This window comes from Bacillus rossius, chromosome 2, assembly GCF_032445375.1.
Source record: "Bacillus rossius redtenbacheri isolate Brsri chromosome 2, Brsri_v3, whole genome shotgun sequence".
Lineage (NCBI taxonomy): Eukaryota > Metazoa > Arthropoda > Insecta > Phasmatodea > Bacillidae > Bacillus > Bacillus rossius.
In genome coordinates, this window is record NC_086331.1 from 93,563,571 (window position 1) to 93,584,355 (window position 20,785).

Here is a 20,785-nt window from a genome sequence, read left to right on the forward strand (position 1 = left end):
ATGCGTAGCAAAAAAAATCAATACATACATAAATCACTGCCAAAGAAATTTTTTTTCTTGTTTCTACAATTATTTGTAACAGTTCAACTATTTTTTTTTAAATATTTAGTCCATATGATACTGATAAATTTTATGATTTATGATATTATGGGTTTAATGCAACATAAAATATTTTTTTTCTTTATCTACCATAAATAAATAAATGCATAATGGTACATTTTGGCTGTCTTATGCAGTCTATTAAACACATTATTATATGATGAAAGACATTTTTTGTATTCAATAATTAAAGAAGGATTTTATTATGTTGTAAAAGAAAATGTTTTGTCATTGACAATTTTAACTTTATACTTTATCATTATAAAAATTAAAATGCTAATAATAATGATAATATACATACCAAGCACAGTTGCATTAATTAACTGCTTCGACAATTTATGGTATGATATTTAAAATGAGTACGTAACAATACTTAGAGCCAATATTTTATGGTTTTATATTTTGACAAATTTTGTAGCAAGAAAATTTAAGATTTTGTTGTTATTGTTTTTATTTTTATGAATGTTGTACATGTGTTGTTAAAAGTCTGCATAAGAATACAAAATTACTGAAATTGTGGCATTTATCACATTTTTTGTATTGAAACAACAAATGATGTTATTGGAACTAACAAACCTACATAGCTTTATTAGTAGTAATATATATATTTGATTGATTGCATTGTTTAAATTTCTGTTTGTTGTCATAGTTTCCAATTTAAATTTAACATTTTGTCATTGTCTTTATTATTTTAATACTGTTAAAAAAAATTGCAATGTTGAAAGCCTTAAGCCATGCCTTTATATTCAGGTAGTGAGTGATTGCTTTTATTGACATGTTATTGAGGTTTTTTTAGTAAAAATTTTAACATTTTTTTACTTTTCCAATGAACTTAGAAAAACCAAGCACGAGAACCTTAATAATTTTTTGTTCATAGTAAAAAATTGTTTAATTTTTTAAATAAGCATATACAATTATGATTATAAATGAACTATATTTTTTAATGGACAAAGTTAGGTTAGTTAGGTGAAATTGTTTGCATTTCGGGGTTATTCTGTGTGTTGACTTACATTTTGCTGTTACTTTAGTTCTATCCCTAGTATGGTCTTTCCTCTATCAATAATAAAATAAGCAAATTAAATAATTCAGTTTGAATTAAAATAAATAAAAATTTTATGTTATCAATGTTTTAGTTGGTTAATAATTACGTGCACTTATTTAGTGACGTGAATAAGAATGTAATATGTTAATTAAAATATAATTTACTGTGAGAAAGTGCTACTAGGTTTTACTTTGATTTATTTGAAAATAAATTATTTCAGTTATTAAATTTTCTGATTTTGTGTGATTTGTTAATATTCCTTGTGAATTGATTTACAGTTAACACAGAATTTCTAAGCATAAATGATTAACAAATACATTTGTTATTAGGATCCAAGCAGTGAAGATGGTGGGACTTACCGATGCAACGTAAAGAACGAATATGGCGAGTCTAATGCTAACCTTAATCTAAATATAGAGGCTGAACCGGAACCAGAGGGAGATGGTCCAACGTTTGTTGAGAAGCCTCGAATCACATCCGATAAAGGAGGAAAGTTAGTAAAAATGGATTGTACAGTGAAAGCTAACCCAAAACCCACAATTGTGTGGTATCATGAAGGAAAAGTGGTTAAAGAGTCTTCAAAAATTTCCATGTTAATTGAAGAAAAAAATGATATCTACTATATTAAATTGGAGTTAAAGGTAAGTGTGTAGTTTTTTGTTAATATGTTAAAACAAATTTAAAAAATATTGTTTATTGTAATATCAACACAATAGTATTTGCAAATGATTATTGTTTTTACATACACTGCTCCAGTAGGCATATGGAATACTCCTATAGACCACGTATTTTTCTGTTTGAATATGTTTATTATTGAAATTTTTTTTAAATTCACTTTTATGTTGTTTCCTGAAATTATTTGTTTTAATGTGTTGATAGATTGATTTTAAAATACACAGGAATAATATTTGTTACTGAATGCAGCTAAACATGCATGGTCTACCAGTGTAGACTATTGTACATACACACACATACATATATATATATACACACACGTACATATACACACACACATATAGACACACACACAATCATAATTTTTAACACACATTTCACTTAAAGTTTTACGGAACACACTAAGATTGAAAGATTCCTAGCTACAAGGACAATAATAATATGCTAGAGAGTATTAACTAACTGTAGGTACTTTTTTTAGTTCAATTAGTGTAATAATTATAAAATATACAAAATAATTTTTCACTTCTATATAGAAATAAAAAAAACTTTATCTTTGCCTAAAGTAAGTAAAATAAAAAAAATGTTTTGGCTGAACAGTTTAGATAAAAGGTCACAAGACAAAAAATATAAACTACCTTCACATTATATTCATATAATAGTAACACATTAACATTTATTTTAATTTTAATGTTAAAATAATGAAAGTCATTTCATTTGTAGGACAAAGGTTTTTACCTTCTTTTATCGCATAATCATCGCACGCGCATAACTGTCGCACGCGGATACTTGTCGCACGCGCATACTTGTTGCACCCATATCTTAGGGCGTCAAAATTTGGATTAAAAAAACTTCTCCCCTAAACATCGCATGATGTTTTTGGTCCCGCTATTAAATTCCGAGCGCTTTGTGTACGTATCTGTTCCGTATAAAACAATGTTTTTTAATATATAAATCTAATATTTATTCGGAAATTACCTCTTACTTATTTAATTAACGGAAATACGAAGTTGTCTGATGTGTACATTTTCTTTTAAAGACGTTTTTAAATGTTTTAACCTTTATCTGTTCGTCTGCTTCGCCGCGGTGTACCGCTTATAAAAATGTAGCCAGCGCTAGTTGGCATCATTCATGTTTGGTTATGTTGCTTCCGGTATAGAGCGCACACACGTAGTCGAATATCGATATCTCGCCGATTGCATGCAACACGCGCTCTCTGTCGGGTGCCGATTTAACTACATTTGATGGCCCGCACTCTTTTGTGGTAAGTGTGTACTATGATGATAGTTATGCGTTAGTTCAGGCTTGCATTCGCATTCACATTTTGTTTTTTTATTTAAGGTTGAAGAAATGTTTTTTGTTGCATGATATATTAATTGAAATTGTTTAGCGTGCTCTTGTATACTCCAACTTTAAATAAATGTACTTTCCAAAATGGTTTTTGTTTTTATAAATAACTTTACCAACAAAAAAATTTTGTTTACGCATAAACGTTGCACCCCTACGTTTCAAACTTGATTTTAGTATAAAATGTGCTACGATTATGAGATAAAACACGGTAATTTGATATGGAAAACAAACTTTAGTCCTAAGTAAGTAAGTTTGAATTCTTAATCTACTTCTTAATTTCTAGTACAGTGTTTTATCGTTTAGTTGTTCCACTCACATAATCGTCGCACTATTATTTTAGGGCATAAAAATTTGGAAAAATATATTCTGGCATAAAAATTGCATTATGTTTTGGACTCTGTTAGATTCAGACCTTGCCAAAGATCACAGGACAAAGCACCATTCAACAGAAATCGGTTTTCAAGTTGCTGTCGTGCAGTTTGGTGGTTATAATAGGAAAATACAATAATTACAGTTACAGTATAACTGGTTTAAGGTGTACCATCACAATGTGATTTCCCGTCCAAAAATGTCAAATGCTTCAGTCCCGCCATTTTTCCAGAAGATGTACTGTATTTTTTACCATGTAAGATGTTGCCCATAAACTTCTTTTCCCATACAAAATTATGTATTTTACCAGTTTAAATCCATTATTTATTAAGATATTACCGCTTACTTATTTAACTAACATAAATACGAATTTGTCCTATGTGTAAATTTACTTTTAAACATGTTTTCAAACAAAACTTTATCTGTTCATCACAAGTGTTAGTTGTCATCATTCATGTTTGTTTGCGTAGTGGGTATCAATATCGATAGCTCACTGATTGCATGCAACACGCTCGCTCTGTCCTGTGCGGAGTAAACTATAATTGATAGATAGCCCGCACTCTTTCGTGGTTAGTGTGTACTACGACGATAGTTATAGGTACTCTATGCTAGTTGGGGTCACTGTTTTTGTTTTACTATTTTAAGTCGAACGAAATATTTTTTTTGTTGCATGAATAATGAATTTAAATTGTTTGGCGTGCTTTGTGTACTCTGCTTTTTAATTAATGATTATTTCCATGAAACTTGTTTTGTTGTCGTGAAAAATTTAACCTCAACAAAAATGTATGCTTTTCTCTCATAAAAGTCACAACCCTACTTTCTAACTTGATTTTAGCAAAAAATGTGCGATGATTATGCAGTAAAACACTGTAATTTTAAAGTAATATATAGTTAGCCCAAAGTTTAGTGTATCAAGCAGCATAAAAACAATCTGCCATCAGAAGCTTTCTGTTTTGACTGTAGACTTAATTACTTACATTTGTATAAAAAAAAATCTTAAGTTTTTTTATAGAAGGAGGTTAAAATTGCCTCCTGATATTATTGTACAGAAATAAAATATCATTAGGTAGACAAGCTGATGAATACCATGGATTATGGGGATTTTTGTCACTATTTATTATTCTTCCTTTAGCTTGTTATCTATAGAACACAAATGTTTAAAAGATTTCTAACTCATGTTTATCATTTAAAAAGCCAAGAGGAATCAGAGGTTTTGTTTCTTTGTTTGGTTTTGAGAAAGGTGAGAGCATCATGAGGCGACATTAGTGAAGTATAACTGTTGTAGTGTAGTCATGAAGTTGGTGCCACTGTAAGACAGTTGTGATGATGGTGTCATGGAGCTAGGATAAACACGGAGTGGTAACAGATAATAAATAGAATAGAAGCAGTGTATGTGATATTATTATATGTCTGCCCTTACCCTGAATGGGCACTAAAACATGGCGCAGTCGGTAGGATCAATAGTAAAAGACCATTGTATCAAGAAGAATAAATAACACAGTGCCGAATAAATGGAAAGTGCGGGAGGAAACAAAATAAATGAACTCGTGAACCTAAAGTAACAGCACGGATTAATATGTCGATAAGACAAGAACAAGAAAAAAACAATCCATAAAAAGTGAACACCAGGCTACTGCAAACGTCACATAACCTCAACATGGCGGGAACTGTTAATTTGCCAGCTGCATTGATACTTTCAGGAAACGTGGCAGCACACTGGAAAACCTTCAAACAAAACTTTGAGATTTATATTATTGCCAGTGGAAACGATAACAAACCTGATAATATCAAAATAGCTCTGTTGCTAAACATTATAGGTCAAGAAGGTGTTGATCTGTACAACACATTCAATCTTAACAATGAAGAGAAAACAAAGTATGATAAGGTGATACAAGCATTTGAACAACACACAACCCCCAAAAAAAATGAAGCATTTGAACGATACATTTTTAATCAGCGGTGCCAAGCTGAAGGTGAAACTATTGACCATTTTGTCACTGATCTGAAAAGACTGGCTAAATCATGTTCATTTGGGGACCTCGAAGAATCCCTGATTCGTGACAGAATTATTGTGGGAATAAGTAGTACCACGCTGAGGGAGAGTCTCCTGAGAATAGAAGATTCAACACTTCAGCAAGTAGTCAACCATTGTCAGGCATCAGAGAGAAGTCGGGAACAAGCAACACAGATGCAACAGGGCCAAGGTAGGACCAAACAAACTGGTGGAGAAGAAACAACCTCAATTCCAGTTGATGCCGTTGCTCGAGGAAAATATAACCCTAAAAGAACAATTAGGACAACTATGCAACAAGACAGTCAAAAACAACACGTACATGAACGTGCGAGATACTATGAACAACCAAAACATCTTCAAAGCATTTCAAATTGCTCATATTGTGGCAGAAAACATCCTCCAAGACAATGTCCAGCTTATGGCAAAAAATGCTCTGCATGCCAGAAATATAATCATTTTGCGGCTATGTGCCGAACAGAACAACAAATCCACGAAATTAGTACAAATGAACATTATAGTGAGAAAAATAATGACAGTGAAGAAGACGTTGCATTTATGTATGGAATTGTGGCTAAACAAGAAAAAGAAATTGACTCATTGAGGGCCAAACCAACAAAAGAATGGAGACAGGATGTATGGGTAGAAAACAGAAAAATCAATTTTAAACTGGACACAGGAGCAGCTGTTAACACTATACCAAGCGAGATATTAGATCAAATAAGACCAGAAGTGAAAATTAAGCAGACAAACATAACACTGGAAGCATTTGGTGGATCTACAATTAAACCAGAAGGAACTGTCACACTCAAATGTGAAGTGAAGGGAAGAAAGGTAGATTTGAAATTTGTTGTGGTAAATTTACAGACAACACCACTACTAGGTTTAGAAGGATGTGAACAGCTTGAACTAGTGAAGAAGGTACAGTCAATTGTGGCAGAGCCTACAGACAGCATTACGAGAGAGTTTGTGAAAAACAATTCTAAAATATTTCAAGGCTTAGGTAAGTTTCCTGGCACATACACAATTAAGATAAGAAAAGAGGCTAAACTAATTAATGAGCCCCCGCACAGGATTCCAAGTTCAATGAAGCCAACTTTCAAAAGAACTCTTGAAACAATGGAAAAGAGAAAAGTGATTGAAAGAGTAGAAAATCCAACACTGGAACATTGCATTAATCAGTTAGTAACTGTAGAGAAACCAAATGGGGAACTAAGGTTCTGCCTAGATCCACAAGAGCTAAACAAAATCATTGTCACAGAACATCATCTAATTCCAACCGTGTCAGAAGTTGCTGAAACATTGGCTTTTAATGAGTATTTTACGGTGTTGGACTTAAAAGATGGGTATCATCAAATTGAGCTGGATGAAAAATCAAGTAATTTGTGTAGCTTCTCAACTCCGTATGGAGTATACAAGTTCAAAAGACTTCCTTTCGGCCTTATCTGTGCTAGCGAAACTTTTCAAAAACAAATGGAAGGCAACTTCAATGATATTCCCAATGTGATGGCATATCAGGATGATCTCATTGTGTATGCAAAATCAGCAGAAGAGCATGATAAAGCCTTGCAACAAGTACTTCTTAGGGCTGAAGAGAGAAATATCAAGTTTAACGCAAGGAAAGTGCAGTATAGAAAAAATGAAGTTACATATATAGGCTTCAAATTTAGCAAGCAAGGAATGAGTATGGACCAAGATCGAGTAAGAGCATTAGTCGACCTCAAAGCTCCAGCTTCGAAAAAAGAGCTCCAACGATGTATGGGAATGTTTAACTATGTTCGACAATTCATTCCGCATATGTCTACCATAACAGCACCCTTGCGGCAACTTTTATCAGACAATGTATGCTATCAGTGGCTACCTACACATGAAAATGCTTTTAATGAAATTAAAACGTTGATATCCAATGCACCAGTATTGGCAAACTTTACACCATGCAAAAAGATAGTGATTCAATGTGATGCCAGCAAGGATGGATTAGGGTGTGTGTTACTGCAGGACCAACAACCTGTAGCCTTTGCATCGTCAAGCATGACACAAGCCGAACAAAACTATTCACAGTCAGAGAAAGAGATGAGAGCCATTGAGTTTAGCCTGAAAAAATTTCACAATTATGTGTATGGGTATAAGGTCACAATCATGACGGACCACAAACCACTTGTTGCCACAATGAACAAGCCTGTACACAAAATAGGTTCATCAGTTCTACGCAGACTGAGGCTAAAAATACTAAAATACAACATAGAGGTAAAATACTTACCTGGACCTCAAATGTACATTGCAGATCTACTGTCCCGGTCATATCTCTTAGGTCCTACTGAAGAGGACCCAGAAATGAAAGAACTAGTTCATGAACTAGTTAGGCACTTACCCATGTCTGAGTCAAAGAAAGAACTCTTTATCAAGACCACAGAAACAGATAATGAACTTTCAGCTCTCAAGGACATGTATGGCAAGGGTTGGCCTGAACATAAAAAACAAGTGCCAGAGTGCATTAGGTGGGCATGGCCTATGAGAAATGACATTTATGTGGACAATCAGTTGCTCTTTTACAATGACAAACTCATTGTACCTCAAGCACTGAAGAATCTTATTTTGAACCTGTTGCATGAAGGTCACAATGGAAGGGACAAGACTGTAGCCAAAGCCAAAACTGTGTACTACTGGAAAAACATGTATTCAGACATTACAAGATGGGTGAGTGGATGCCATATATGTGAGAAATATCAATCAATGAAGAAGAAATCACCAATGATTGCACAAGAGATTCCACAACTCCCTTTTGAGCAGGTTTCAGTGGACATTCTGGATAATGCAGGCAAGAACTACTTGATTGTTGTTGACATATTCTCAAAGTGGCTGGAAATAATACCAATAAATCATAAGACAGCAGAAAATGTTTGTGATAAACTGAGGGATGTGTTCTGCACGCATGGCATTCCAAGAGTAATTAGAGCAGACAATATGCCCTTTCTATCGCAAACGTTTGCGAGGTTTGCACGGACCTATGACATTGAATTGAGAACATGTAGTCCGCACTATCACAGAAGTAATAGCCTGGCAGAAAAGGGATGTCACACAGCAAGGAAAATACTAAAGAAAAGTATGGAGCAGCAAAAAGATTTTAGAGATCTGCTAAGAGAGTACAGAAACACGCCACTGTCAAGCTTAAACATTTCACCGTGCCAACTACTAATGAGCCGCCAGATAAGAACATTACTACCAGTGACAAGTCAAATGCTTCAACCCAAAGTTGAAAAAGACGCACATAAAAAAATGATATTAAATCAAGAACGGTGCAAACAACAGTATGATAAGACAGCCTTGAAACAGGCTAGCGAGTTTAGAGAAGGAGACAAGGTGGTGATAAAAACAAATAAGAATGCACAGTGGGAACCTGCTACAGTTGTAAGGATACACGACGCTCCACGATCCTACGTTGTAAGGAACCAGAATGGAAGAGAAGTGAGAAGAAATGAAACACACATAAAAGCGTCTTCAAAAACAGAAGAAAGTGAAAGACATCAAGAAGTCATATTGCCAATAAACAGCGAAGAAAAGGAAGGAAGAAGTAAAGAACATCACAGGAGAGCTCAGGAAACATCAGACGGTGTAACAAATGGTTTTGCAGGCTTCGAAGTGAATACTTATAAAGACCATGTAGTGAATGATGAAAATGGTAGTGCAAATAGACAATCATATAAATTTAGTTTAATGGAAGCTGACAGGAGTGTAGGGTGCACTAGAATGCAAGATACTTCTATCAAACCAGCTGGTGTTAACAGAACAACAGTAACAAGATCAGGGAGAGTTATAAATCCTCCCAAGAGGTTGAACATGTAATGTATGTACAGTGTATTTGACAAACAACTTTGAAAGGGGAGATGTTGTAGTGTAGTCATGAAGTTGGTGCCACTGTAAGACAGTTGTGATGATGGTGTCATGGAGCTAGGATAAACACGGAGTGGTAACAGATAATAAATAGAATAGAAGCAGTGTATGTGATATTATTATATGTCTGCCCTTACCCTGAATGGGCACTAAAACAATAACAACTTAAAGCTAAGACATAAAAATGGAAAAGTAAGGAGTACTTAACTGAAAGATTAATGGTTCGAAATAATTATGTAAATTATTTGGCAAACACTTCTTGCCACTTCTTAAGTTTTGGCAGGCTATAGATAATCTACGGACCATAGGTTGGTTGAAACTCTAATAAGCAGATTGCAGCAAACCCCTGGAAGCTGAGTGAACCGCATAAAGCAGAATTGGCTTATCCCTTGGAAGGGAGTGTCTGCTCATGTGGGTTGCATAAACAGCCTGTGATGGGCATAAGGGGTTAGTACTGTGCGAGTGGTAAGATGGGTGGCCTTGCTCTAGTCTACTACCACCCTGCATGGAAAAATCTGGAAAGTTCCTTCTTGACTGTTGGAAAGATGATTTCAGTGTAATTCTAAATCCTGCGTGAACATGTTAGCATGCGATAATATAGCCTTTCTTATTGAATACCTCCCCACTGCCACATAGTGAGGGATGGTAAGACTTAGTTTACTAAGTTGCATGTGAGGTAAGAACAAATTGGTGTATGGAGGCCATGTCTGCAGACTAAATACCATATTTACCTGAATATAATGTGATGATTTTTATCAAAACTGCTGAAACTGAAAGTGAGGGTCGCAGTATAATCGCAAACCTACATCTTTTCTGCTGGAAGAATGGTTTGAAACGGTACGGTGCGGCGAGATAGCTGTGTCAATGTCACGGCCGACACTAGTGATGCAGCCAAAATGGGAATTAACAGCGCTACTAGTAAGCGCTTGGGTCAGTATTAGAAGGGATTTGTCAATTGTTTGGTCATTTGTGCTTTTGCATTGTAGAAAAGTGAAATTTTTTTTTAAATTGTACACTGTAGAGAGGCCTGGGAGTTCACAATTTAAAATGTCAAAAGGACTGAGACAAAGTTACAATGCTAACTTTATGATTATAGTGGCAAATCACGCAATTAAAACCAACTGCCAAACTGCTTGTATACATGATGTTACTGAAAGCAACTTGCGTAGTTGGAGGGTGGATTTGCTTTGTCTAAAGAATACATATGGTTCAAGAAAAGCATTCAGAGGGCCTTAAAAGGGACGGTTCTCTGATATTGAAACCTGCGTGGTAAATTTCATCAAAGAGAAGAGAGGAGATGGAATTCCAATTTCACGACACGTAGTAAAATTATAAGCCCAATATATTGCTCGTGAATTGAACATTCCGCAGACTAGCTTCAAGACAAGTACTGGTTGGTGAATAAGAATGATACGCCGTTGCGGTTTTTGTTTGCTGCACAGAACACAAGTAGTGCAAAAACTGCCAAAAGATTTCCAAGAAAAATTGATTAAATTTGAGCGCTATGTGATTGGTTTGCTTAAACAACACAATTATTTGTACAGCCAAATTGGAAACGCTGACGAAACTGCAGTGTATTTCAACATGCCCAGCAACAGTACCGTTGAAACAAAAGGCGTTAAGACTGTCACCATGCACACGACTGGAAATGAGAAGCCGTGAGTCACCGTGATGTTATCTGTTTTGGCAGATGGCAGGAAACTGCCACAATTCATCATCTTAAAAAGGAAAACTGTTCCTAGAGAAGCATTTCTGCCAGACATAATCATTCATTGTCAAGAAAAAGGCTGGATGACAAGTGATAATGCAAGAATGGTTACGACTGGTGTGGAATCTGTGCCTGGGTGCACTTCTGAAGAAAAGTTGTGTTTCTGGGACATCTGACACTACTATAAATAACACAGACTTGGTTGTCATACCAATTTGAATGTCATGCCAGCTACAAGTTCTCGATGTTGTCGTAAACAAGCCATTTAAGGACCACCTTCGGCAACAGAGTGATTGGCTGCTTACAGTTGACTATTCTCTGACACCGACTGGAAAAATTAAGAGACCATCAGTTCCTCAGCTAACAACATAGATTTCTACAGCCAGGCGAAGGATAACTTCAGAATCCATCATCCGCAGATTTAAGAAGTGTTTCATTTCAATTTCCATGAATGGCACTGAAGACAATCTGTGCTGGCAAGATGAAGATAAAGGCAGTATCAGCAGTAGCAGTACCATTCTAGACACTGACATTGAATAATTAATCTTACCAGCATCATAACAAACTCTATTAATGTATCTACGTAAAATAAGTTTTAACGTAAATACTAATGTTTAATGTTGTGACAAACTCAAATTTATATAGCCATAGGTAAGTTTAAATATAAAATTTTTATTATATATTTAATTAAAAAAAAAATTGGTTGTCTGTAAAGTTGGTTTACGGACGATATTTTAACGTGACATCATAACAATACATTGATGAAATGATTGCATAGTTTTATGAATAAAATTGAATCGTTTTTATTGAATTATCACTATTTTGTATGGATACAAAGAAGGAGTGAAATGAAACCTACAATTTACTTTTATTTGCCCTCATTAATTCAAATATGTTTATTACTTTAACGAAGAGATTATTTTAACTATAACTTTTATACATGTTTGCTATTTAACTTCTTCCAATCTGTGTTATTCTGTTAAGGATTGGACGATGATAGGAAAAGTAGGAAATAAATGGGAGTGTTTCAAGTTTAATGTGCCTCGAAAAAGTCAAATCAATGGTTGTGCCAATCGAGTGGAAGAGAGATAGATGCGGCGCAAGCATACAATGAGCGTAATGGGACAATGTGCGTAACGGGACAATGAGTAATCCTTTTTTGTGTGTGCAGCCGGCGTTCATCGATTTATTAGACGTCACGTCATAAAGTGCTTTGTCTTTTAACTGACCGTCTTTTCACTACCATTGCGGAAGAATATCAAAAAATAATTTAAAAAAAAATGCTATGAAACTCATTATGTAGGTTATTCCTACCCAGTTTCTTATCGCGCCCTTTTGATTTTATTTGGAGATATGATCTATGATTATAAATCCAACTTACCCCTGTTTAACTTCTTTGCAGTCAAATTGCAAAAAACTGATAAAAACACTCTATTCATTTTATTATGAATGTTAATTTCGCTCAGTTTATTAACTTACACTGATTTGATTCCAGATATGATTTATTACTATAAAAAAGACTCAACTTCTTTACAATGCATTTTGGGTTGACTTTATAAAATGGTTAAAATCTTCTACATGATTATTTATGTACGTTATTTGTATTAATTTTTTACCTTTCTCTTGACTTTCTTGGAAGATATAATTTTTATTAATGTACCCCTGAACTTACACCCTTTTCACACCCAAATTAAAGAAAAAATTAAAAAGACATTATTTAACTCATTATGCAAATTATTTGTGCTCAGTTTCATATGTTTCATTTGATTTGCTTCTGAGATTTTTTTTTTTTTTAAATAAAACCAAATTTTATGGTAGGATTTTGAAAAATGGTAAAAACACATTTAATTAATTATTATATAAGTATCTGTGTTTATTTTCTTACCTCTTGCTTAAGTTTCTTTTACAATATGATTTTGTAACGTACGCTGGGCTGCAGGTAAACACTCAAAAATGAATAATTAAAAATAAGGCCTTGGAAGCGTCGGCCCAGAAAACAACACAACAAAAACAATTACCACAGAGGTGTCCAGACGTCGTACAAAGGAAATTACTTTTAACCTACTAGTAACTCTAGGAGGCTATGTGGATCGAGGATGAATAATAATGAAATAACAAGACTGGTGGTTTGATTTATATAACTGCACTTTTACTAAAATAATTTATTTAGGTATTTTTTTGTATCTTTTAAGTACACATGTATTAAAATATATTAATTACAAAAAGGAAGGAGCCCCGGGGCAACAAAATACATATAAAAGTAAAACAATCATACATCTTGAACTTGACTCTGGTTTTAAGTGAGCTCGCTGGCTCAAAATAAAGAAACAATTACATTTTGTTTTTAATTTTCTTTTCAAATGATATTTAATTATATCCTGTGTCCTGGCAACGGAGGTTTCGGTAGATTAAAGTCCAGAAGAAATCATTTTATGTAGAAAGTTGTATCTCGACCGGAGAGGGGAGAAAACTTCAGACTGCATGAGCCCAATCACGGACTGCTAATGTGGCAGTGAAGTTCCATTCTAATTTGGGGTCTTGAAGCTAATCTTGCACATTATTCTTGCGCCTAATCTTGCAGCTAGTTTTGCAGCTAAACTTGCAGCTAAACTTGCATCCCGCCTGCAACCAAAGTCCCAAATTACTTAGACTGGTTAACAGGCGGCTAAGCCTGGGCAAGACTATGCCCAGGGAAAGGCAAAAAAAAAGGGGGGGGAGGGGAGGTATGACGACCACTTACCCAAAACAGCGGGGTGAAGTCATGTAGGCTGGCTCCAGGAGCAGAGAAGGCAGCTCCCGGCACGGAAGTTCGCGGTAGTCATGTTGAGAGAAGAAGAAATAAATTTAGATTAACAAAAAACTATTACAGGCAGCAAAACTTAAAAATGAGAAGTTTGAGGCCTCTATGCCTTGACGTTGGCGATTACTTGATGTAGTGTCGAGTCTTGGACAAACAACAGAGATTGACTTTCGCAAATCATGACGCATGGTACGCACAGACCAGATGCTGCCCGTCGAATCTTCGAAAATGGTGTCGGGGCGCCTAATTAAAGGAGGTAACTTTCCCCAGCCAAAGAAGGGCGGGTGGTAATTGCCCGAAGGTGTCCAGAAATGCCCGAAGGGGCGAAGCAGACTGCAAAACGCTCACCGCGTTCTCACGCGAGTCGCAGGCGATCTAAGATCGCAATTGCACTGCGACTGCTGCTAAGGTCGATTGTGACAAGCTGTCTCTTATGGGAGAGATGAGTAGTGCGCTCTGGTGGCCAAGATGAGAAACTGGCTGGAGGGTCACAGAAACGTCCGCTGGAGTGCAGTGGGCGCACTCGTGACCAGCGCACAGAGCAAGGTTAGGGATTTTTCCCGCCGCTAGGCTTCGCTGAGGGCTCTGTTTGACAAGGGCGAATGTCCTTGGGAAGACCATGTACCCTAGAGGGTTCATGGGAGGTCGTTGCTCCGGGTTGAAGTTCTCGTGAAGCCACAGGTGGGTGATGAGGGAAGGGGGGTCTAAACTTGCTAAGTCGCCTGGGAAAGGCGTCATGTGGACCGTCCCGAGGCGTCGCCGAGGACTGTAACATGGTCCTGTACGTGCTGGACAAACAGCTTACCTATGCTTGCTCTGAGAAATGAAATTTGCTAGCAGTGGGCTTGGAGTAGCGTTCGCTAGCACGAAAAGTCATACTGTTACAGGGAGAAAACGTGATTCAAACCGCGGTTGAGATGCTGCGATCACAAATCGTCAGCAAACAGTATATAATTGAAGCCTGCGAACAAGCGCAGGTGCACTGGGTTGCACAAGATTAGGTCGGAGTGTACAGTAATGGAAACAAAATTAAATGAAATTAAAAATGCAAATTTATTATTTGGTTTCCTTCTTTAAAAATTAAAAATTAAATTTAAAATCGTACATTTGTGCCTGAAAGTAGCACTGAAACGGCACAATTTTTATAGTTTAAAACCTTACCTGCTTTTCACACCCTTTGCACCCCTTATGCTTGATTAGCTTCAAAGGTATGGTTAATTATTTTAAAACCTTACTAACCCCTTTTTCACCCCCTTAGTGGGGGAATTATGTAATTTTATATGTATGTATATATTTTGTATGTATACTGAAGTAGGCTAATGGCATCACTATTAAAATAAGTTTAATTAAATCATTCAAGTAGTGTTTGATTAATGACAGAACAAACATACATATTTTCCACTGCATTTGAAGAATTCATTTCACATATTGAGAATTGTAAAGACATTTGCAGGAATTATTTTTTGTTAAAGGCACTGTTTTAACTTACCATTCTTTATCAACGTATAAATTAATAATAGACACATGTTCATTCTTGGCGCAAGGGAAGCGAAGCACTGGTTTAGTTCCTCAGTCCAGCCATGTACTGACGTTGGGTGTAAATGAAGAACAGGAATTTAGTTGATCAATTAGATTTAGAGCAAGATGCAGGTATCCGACAATGTACTGTGGTATTAAAGTGTGGAGTGAAGTGTGTAGTATCAAAATTTTTTTATTTTTTGGTTTAAAACTATTAATTTTATTGAAATAACTTATTTTAATGTCATATTCAGAATATAAGAACATAAGCATTTCATCTCTCTTAAAGTAGAGGAACCGACGGTTATTGTGGTTCCATGGAATGTTTGTTCCTTATACTAAGCAGTCAATAATACAGTGGGTTGTTGTGTAACATTAGTATGGTTTTCTTATTTATATCTAATTATCAGAAATACATATTTGCCTGTTTACTATAGCTAAATATATGTTAGATATGACTTAAATCATTTATGGTTTCAATGTAGTTAATATATAACATAATAGCCTTCATTATTGAAAATAAATGCTGATTCAACATAACATGTAATCTGTTCCACCAATCTATTAACATTATATTATTTAAAAAGGAAAAAAAAAAATTATACATGCTACAAATGTTACACAAGTTGTATTATTGAATGTTTTTTTCAAAAATTTATTGTATTAAGTTATAGTAATAATAACAATTGGTTTACAGGATCCAGGAGCAGAAGATTCTGGGTTATACAAATGCAATATAAAAAACACAATGGGAGAATTGAATGCAAATCTAACATTAAACGTTGAAAGTAAGTATGAAACAAAAACTACCTTAGTAAAAAAAAAGAAGGAAAAATTTAAAATAAAAAACAATATTACTGTTGTAGAAAATACATGGATACCTTACAAATACATAAAGTTTTATTTACATTATAACATTTAAAAAATATATAATTTAATTATTTAAAAAAAAGTCACCTTATTTTTTCAAAACTGAAGATACCTTTTTATAATGTTCAATTTAAATAAATGGTGTATATTTTTGATCACAGTCATAATGTTTAAAATCAGCTTCCTCACAACTGAATGGGAATTTATTTTAATGTAGTGTTGCTTTCTATGATTCTTTACTACCCATACCTATCTTATTTTTTCTTCATAAAAACAGTCTTAAGATCTGACTTTATGAAGTTTTGGTTGCACTCTCAAGTGATATAATATACATAATGTATAATACATTTATAATTTGATTGCAGTCATTCCAGTGATCAGAGAAAAGCCAAAGATCATCAAGAATGTTAAGAAGAAAACAGTTGTTGTGGAATGCACCGTACAATCAAAGTTTGCACCACAGTGTACCTGGTTCAAGGAATCCAATCCCGTTCGAGAAGATTCCAGGCATTTTATTCGCATTGAACAAGTCAGAGAGGTAATCATATAAAATACACCCTTATCATCATAGAAATCATTGCTATGTTTAGCACAGTTAAATGTCATTGTCACAAAACCGTAATGCATGTTTTCTAAACCCATTCAATGATTACTATATTTATACTTCTTGTGTCATAATCCATACATATATTTTACATATAATGTACTGTTTGCAGGGCGAGTTTGCAGTCAAGCTGGAGATTGAACCTTGTGCTCCTACAGACAAAGGAAAATACAAGCTTGTAGCAAAGAACGAAAAAGGTGAAGCTATATCTCAAATAGTGGAACTAATAGATATTCCTATTGAAGATGAAAAGAAAGGCGAGAAACCAGTAATTATCAAAGGCCTGACATCTGTGGTACGTAAATAAATCTTTTAATATTTGTAGAGTGTATTTTTGTACAACATACTGACATCCTGCTACCTTCTGCTGTGCTGACTGATGCTGCTGGTGATGCTAAGGGCACCAACTATCTTTATTTATGGACCTGCAAGTTAGTCCACATATAGAGCACGGGTGTTGTCTTAGTGCGTGACATCACCATGTGGCCGGCAGATGGCAGGTGATAGACAGAGTTACCCCGGCTGTTACAGCCACTGGGGCCACTATACTAAATGACTGAGTAGCTCGTTACAGAATTATAACACTCGTTTTTTGGTATGACTGTTCTTAATGACACTTGTCGCTCATACATCGAGCTTCTGCCAATATGGCTTGGGTTATCTGCGTGCCTAGGCTTGATGTCAAAGGTTGTACAGAGTTATGTGGTTATGACTACATGGGGACGTAGATATACTGTGAGCTAATTACGGCCTTCTGGCCTTAGGTTGAACTTGAGGTGAGCAGGCATTACTGAAACGCTGAATTTACTGGGAACATGAACACGTGATACAATATTGACAAAACACACGCAAACCACTACACTCTTAAAATCACATGGTGGCCATTCCTCAGTGATTACACCTGTAGAAAAAAGACAAAGACCCTAAATCTCTGACTAACACGAATACAAAGTAACCACTTAACATGTGGGGATATCATTACGTAGGAAACATAAACTAACGTATGACACACGGCCTTAAACTTATTCAACATCACGTGTACAAACAAAGAGCTGGCCCCGAATGTAGCCTTAAATGAAAACGATGCTGGTACACATTTCGCCTAACTGGCAGCCCTGTGTGGGTGAAGCTGAGAGAGTCGTAACAACTATAGTTTGTGGCATGAGGTCTGGGCCACAACCCAAGCCCAGACTGAAAAAATCAAATTGAAACGTCCCTCGCGTGGGCACACATTATTAAGTTATGCAGCTTGTGAGTTCAAGCCAGACGTGAAGGTCTAGCTGCGGAGCCGATGGGAAAGGATTCGGAAAACTTACACTATTGATAAAACGTATTCAATGCTGAAACAAAGGTTGAAGGGCTCCGTGGTGCAGACGAACTAGCCCTGACTCGAGATGATGGTGAACTGATGGAGGCCGTGGCTTCAGCGCGCTACCCCGGCTCGCTTCCCACAAAACATGTTGTGTGCAAAAGGAATAATGCAAGCCATGCGTTCAGCCTAGTCAATCCAGAAAGTTGTTATTAATGAACATATAATTATTTTAATGCAAATACTGTCTATAATTTCTTGTTTACAAAAGTTAGAATTAATAAATACAATTAAAAAGCTGGGTTGATTGCCGCCCGGGTGATAATTGACTCGTCGGTGGTGGTGACTGTTCACCTCTCTGCACTATGCTGCACTACACTGCACTTATGGTGCGTTCTGGTTGCACATGCTCTGGAGAGATGCCAATGCACCATCGTGGTCTGTGTGGCTCGAAGGAGTACCGATGGGTGTCGTCAATACTAAAACAAATTTGTCAAATAAAATTTGTCTGCCACAACCAAATTATGCAATTTAATATTTTATTTTACGATCCATACAAGTTTTCGCACCATTGTTTGTTCATATGAAACCAATTTACTTTCTATAAAAACAAATAATGTTTTTTAGCTGTATGTGGTTTTTATTTTAAGATTTTCACACAAAATTTTTTTTGTCATAAATAAACAATTCCATATCCACCCTAACTCATAAATGCAGCAGTCTATTTGCAGGACAACTCATCACTATACTGCTGAGTTGGAATTTTTAATATTGCATAGCTTTTGTCAAAGTTACATATTTGGTTAAATAATAATATACTTATGTTGACTAGAATTTTGTTTATGTGAACATTTTTTATTGTTGCTCAGCTAAAGAAAAAAAATTTAGTATCTTACAAATTAAATTTCAGTACACTCTGATTAATGAGTTAATTTACAGTTTAATTTATTATAAAATTTAATATATATGATTTATTTAAACTGTAAATAAACTTATATTTTAATAATATATTTAAAAACTTAAATTCCAAGAATAAAATTAAGTTTTAGATTTTATTAACCATCTATAACATTGAGTAACATCAAATTAACTTTTCTTACAGACGATAGAAGAAGGAAAATCAGCAGAATTTGTAGCACAGCTGAAAACTGTGGACAAGAATGTAACGGTAACGTGGTACAAGTAAGTATGATAACATACCCAAGGAGAGTTATAAACATTTCTGCTTCAAATAAAATTGCAGTCAAATGGCAAAAGGTAAATTTAAATTATTATTTGTAAAACTTAATAATTGAACAACACACGTGATAAAACATTTCATCTGAATCTGATGAAGTCTGCTTTGTCTACACATTTTTTTAAAATTCAATATAATTATTCTGCCCTTTTTTATAGGTGTTGTTAATATTATTGTACTAGTTACTTTCAAACCTGATAATAGAATTTAAAAACCAGGTAAAGCAATTCTTTTGAAATAAATTATCATATAACTTACTGCCATCACTAAAACATTTTTCTTGCAATTTGAGGATCTTAGTTTGAGTCCTGTGTAAGAAATAAATGAAATTATACGAAAGTTTAATGATTTAACCATCCCTTCCTTTCTTTGATAACCCTTCTGACATAAAGTTATGTGAAGAACACAGAACCAACAGTTCAATATTCTTTATAGAAATAATTTTTTAGGAATGCTATTTGACTTATATGAGAGCAATTGGAGCAGTAAGTATACCTGGTCTACTTCGCAAAAATCAGCGATGATAATGTTATTTGTAATGCTTTTAGAGTGGAACATCTGTAAACATTGCAGTAAATAAATAATGATGTAATGCTTTGAGAGTGAAACATCTGTAAGAAGTATTGCAATAAATAAATAATGATGTGAAAATCAACCCATCATGTAGGGTGAAGCCTAGCCATAAACTGAACTCTGCAATCTCTAGCTTGTTGGTCACAAATAGCCTACTGTTTAGAAATATCAGTGTACATACATATTTAAGAAGGAAAAATAAAAAAAAAAATAAAAAAATATAATGGCTGGAAAGCCACATTAATCAGACATTTGAACATGTGGAAAAATACAGTTTACAGTATACTATGTGTACAGTATAAATATTTTCATGAAGTAACTTAACATTAAATTTTGATTCTCAGTTTTTGTTCCTGTGGTAAATATCCTTAGCTATAGTTTTGTTTTATATTACGGTATGTTATTTAGTACACTTATCAGATATATATTTTTTAGTTAAAATTTATTGAAAAGTGTAAGGATTTACAATGCTTAATATATTTTTTAGAAATTCCCAAACATTGCGGCAGTCCAGGGAATACAGCATTACGTTTGATGGCCAGTACCTGAGGATAAATATTACGAACTGCAAGAAAGAATCATCTGCAACTTATAAAGTTGTAGTTTCCAATGAATTTGGCAAAGACGAATCAAGCGCACAATTAAATGTTACGGGTAAGTAGATATTATCATTAAATTTTACAATAGGTCTTACTGCTAATGATAAGTCTTACTTTATCAAATGAAACT

The 20,785-nt window shown here is 34.8% G+C and overlaps 1 protein-coding gene across 1 annotated transcript in view; it reads left to right on the plus strand.

Moving 5' to 3' along the window:
* Positions 1 to 20,785, plus strand: part of LOC134529473 (twitchin) — a 547,023-nt gene that overhangs the window by 130,911 nt on the left and 395,327 nt on the right. Inside the window, exons 10-15 of the mRNA XM_063363606.1 lie at positions 1,471 to 1,782; positions 16,161 to 16,251; positions 16,699 to 16,871; positions 17,050 to 17,232; positions 19,349 to 19,428; positions 20,544 to 20,710. Coding sequence (XP_063219676.1) covers positions 1,471 to 1,782; positions 16,161 to 16,251; positions 16,699 to 16,871; positions 17,050 to 17,232; positions 19,349 to 19,428; positions 20,544 to 20,710 — 1,006 coding nt within the window. The remainder of the gene's footprint in view (positions 1 to 1,470; positions 1,783 to 16,160; positions 16,252 to 16,698; positions 16,872 to 17,049; positions 17,233 to 19,348; positions 19,429 to 20,543; positions 20,711 to 20,785) is intronic.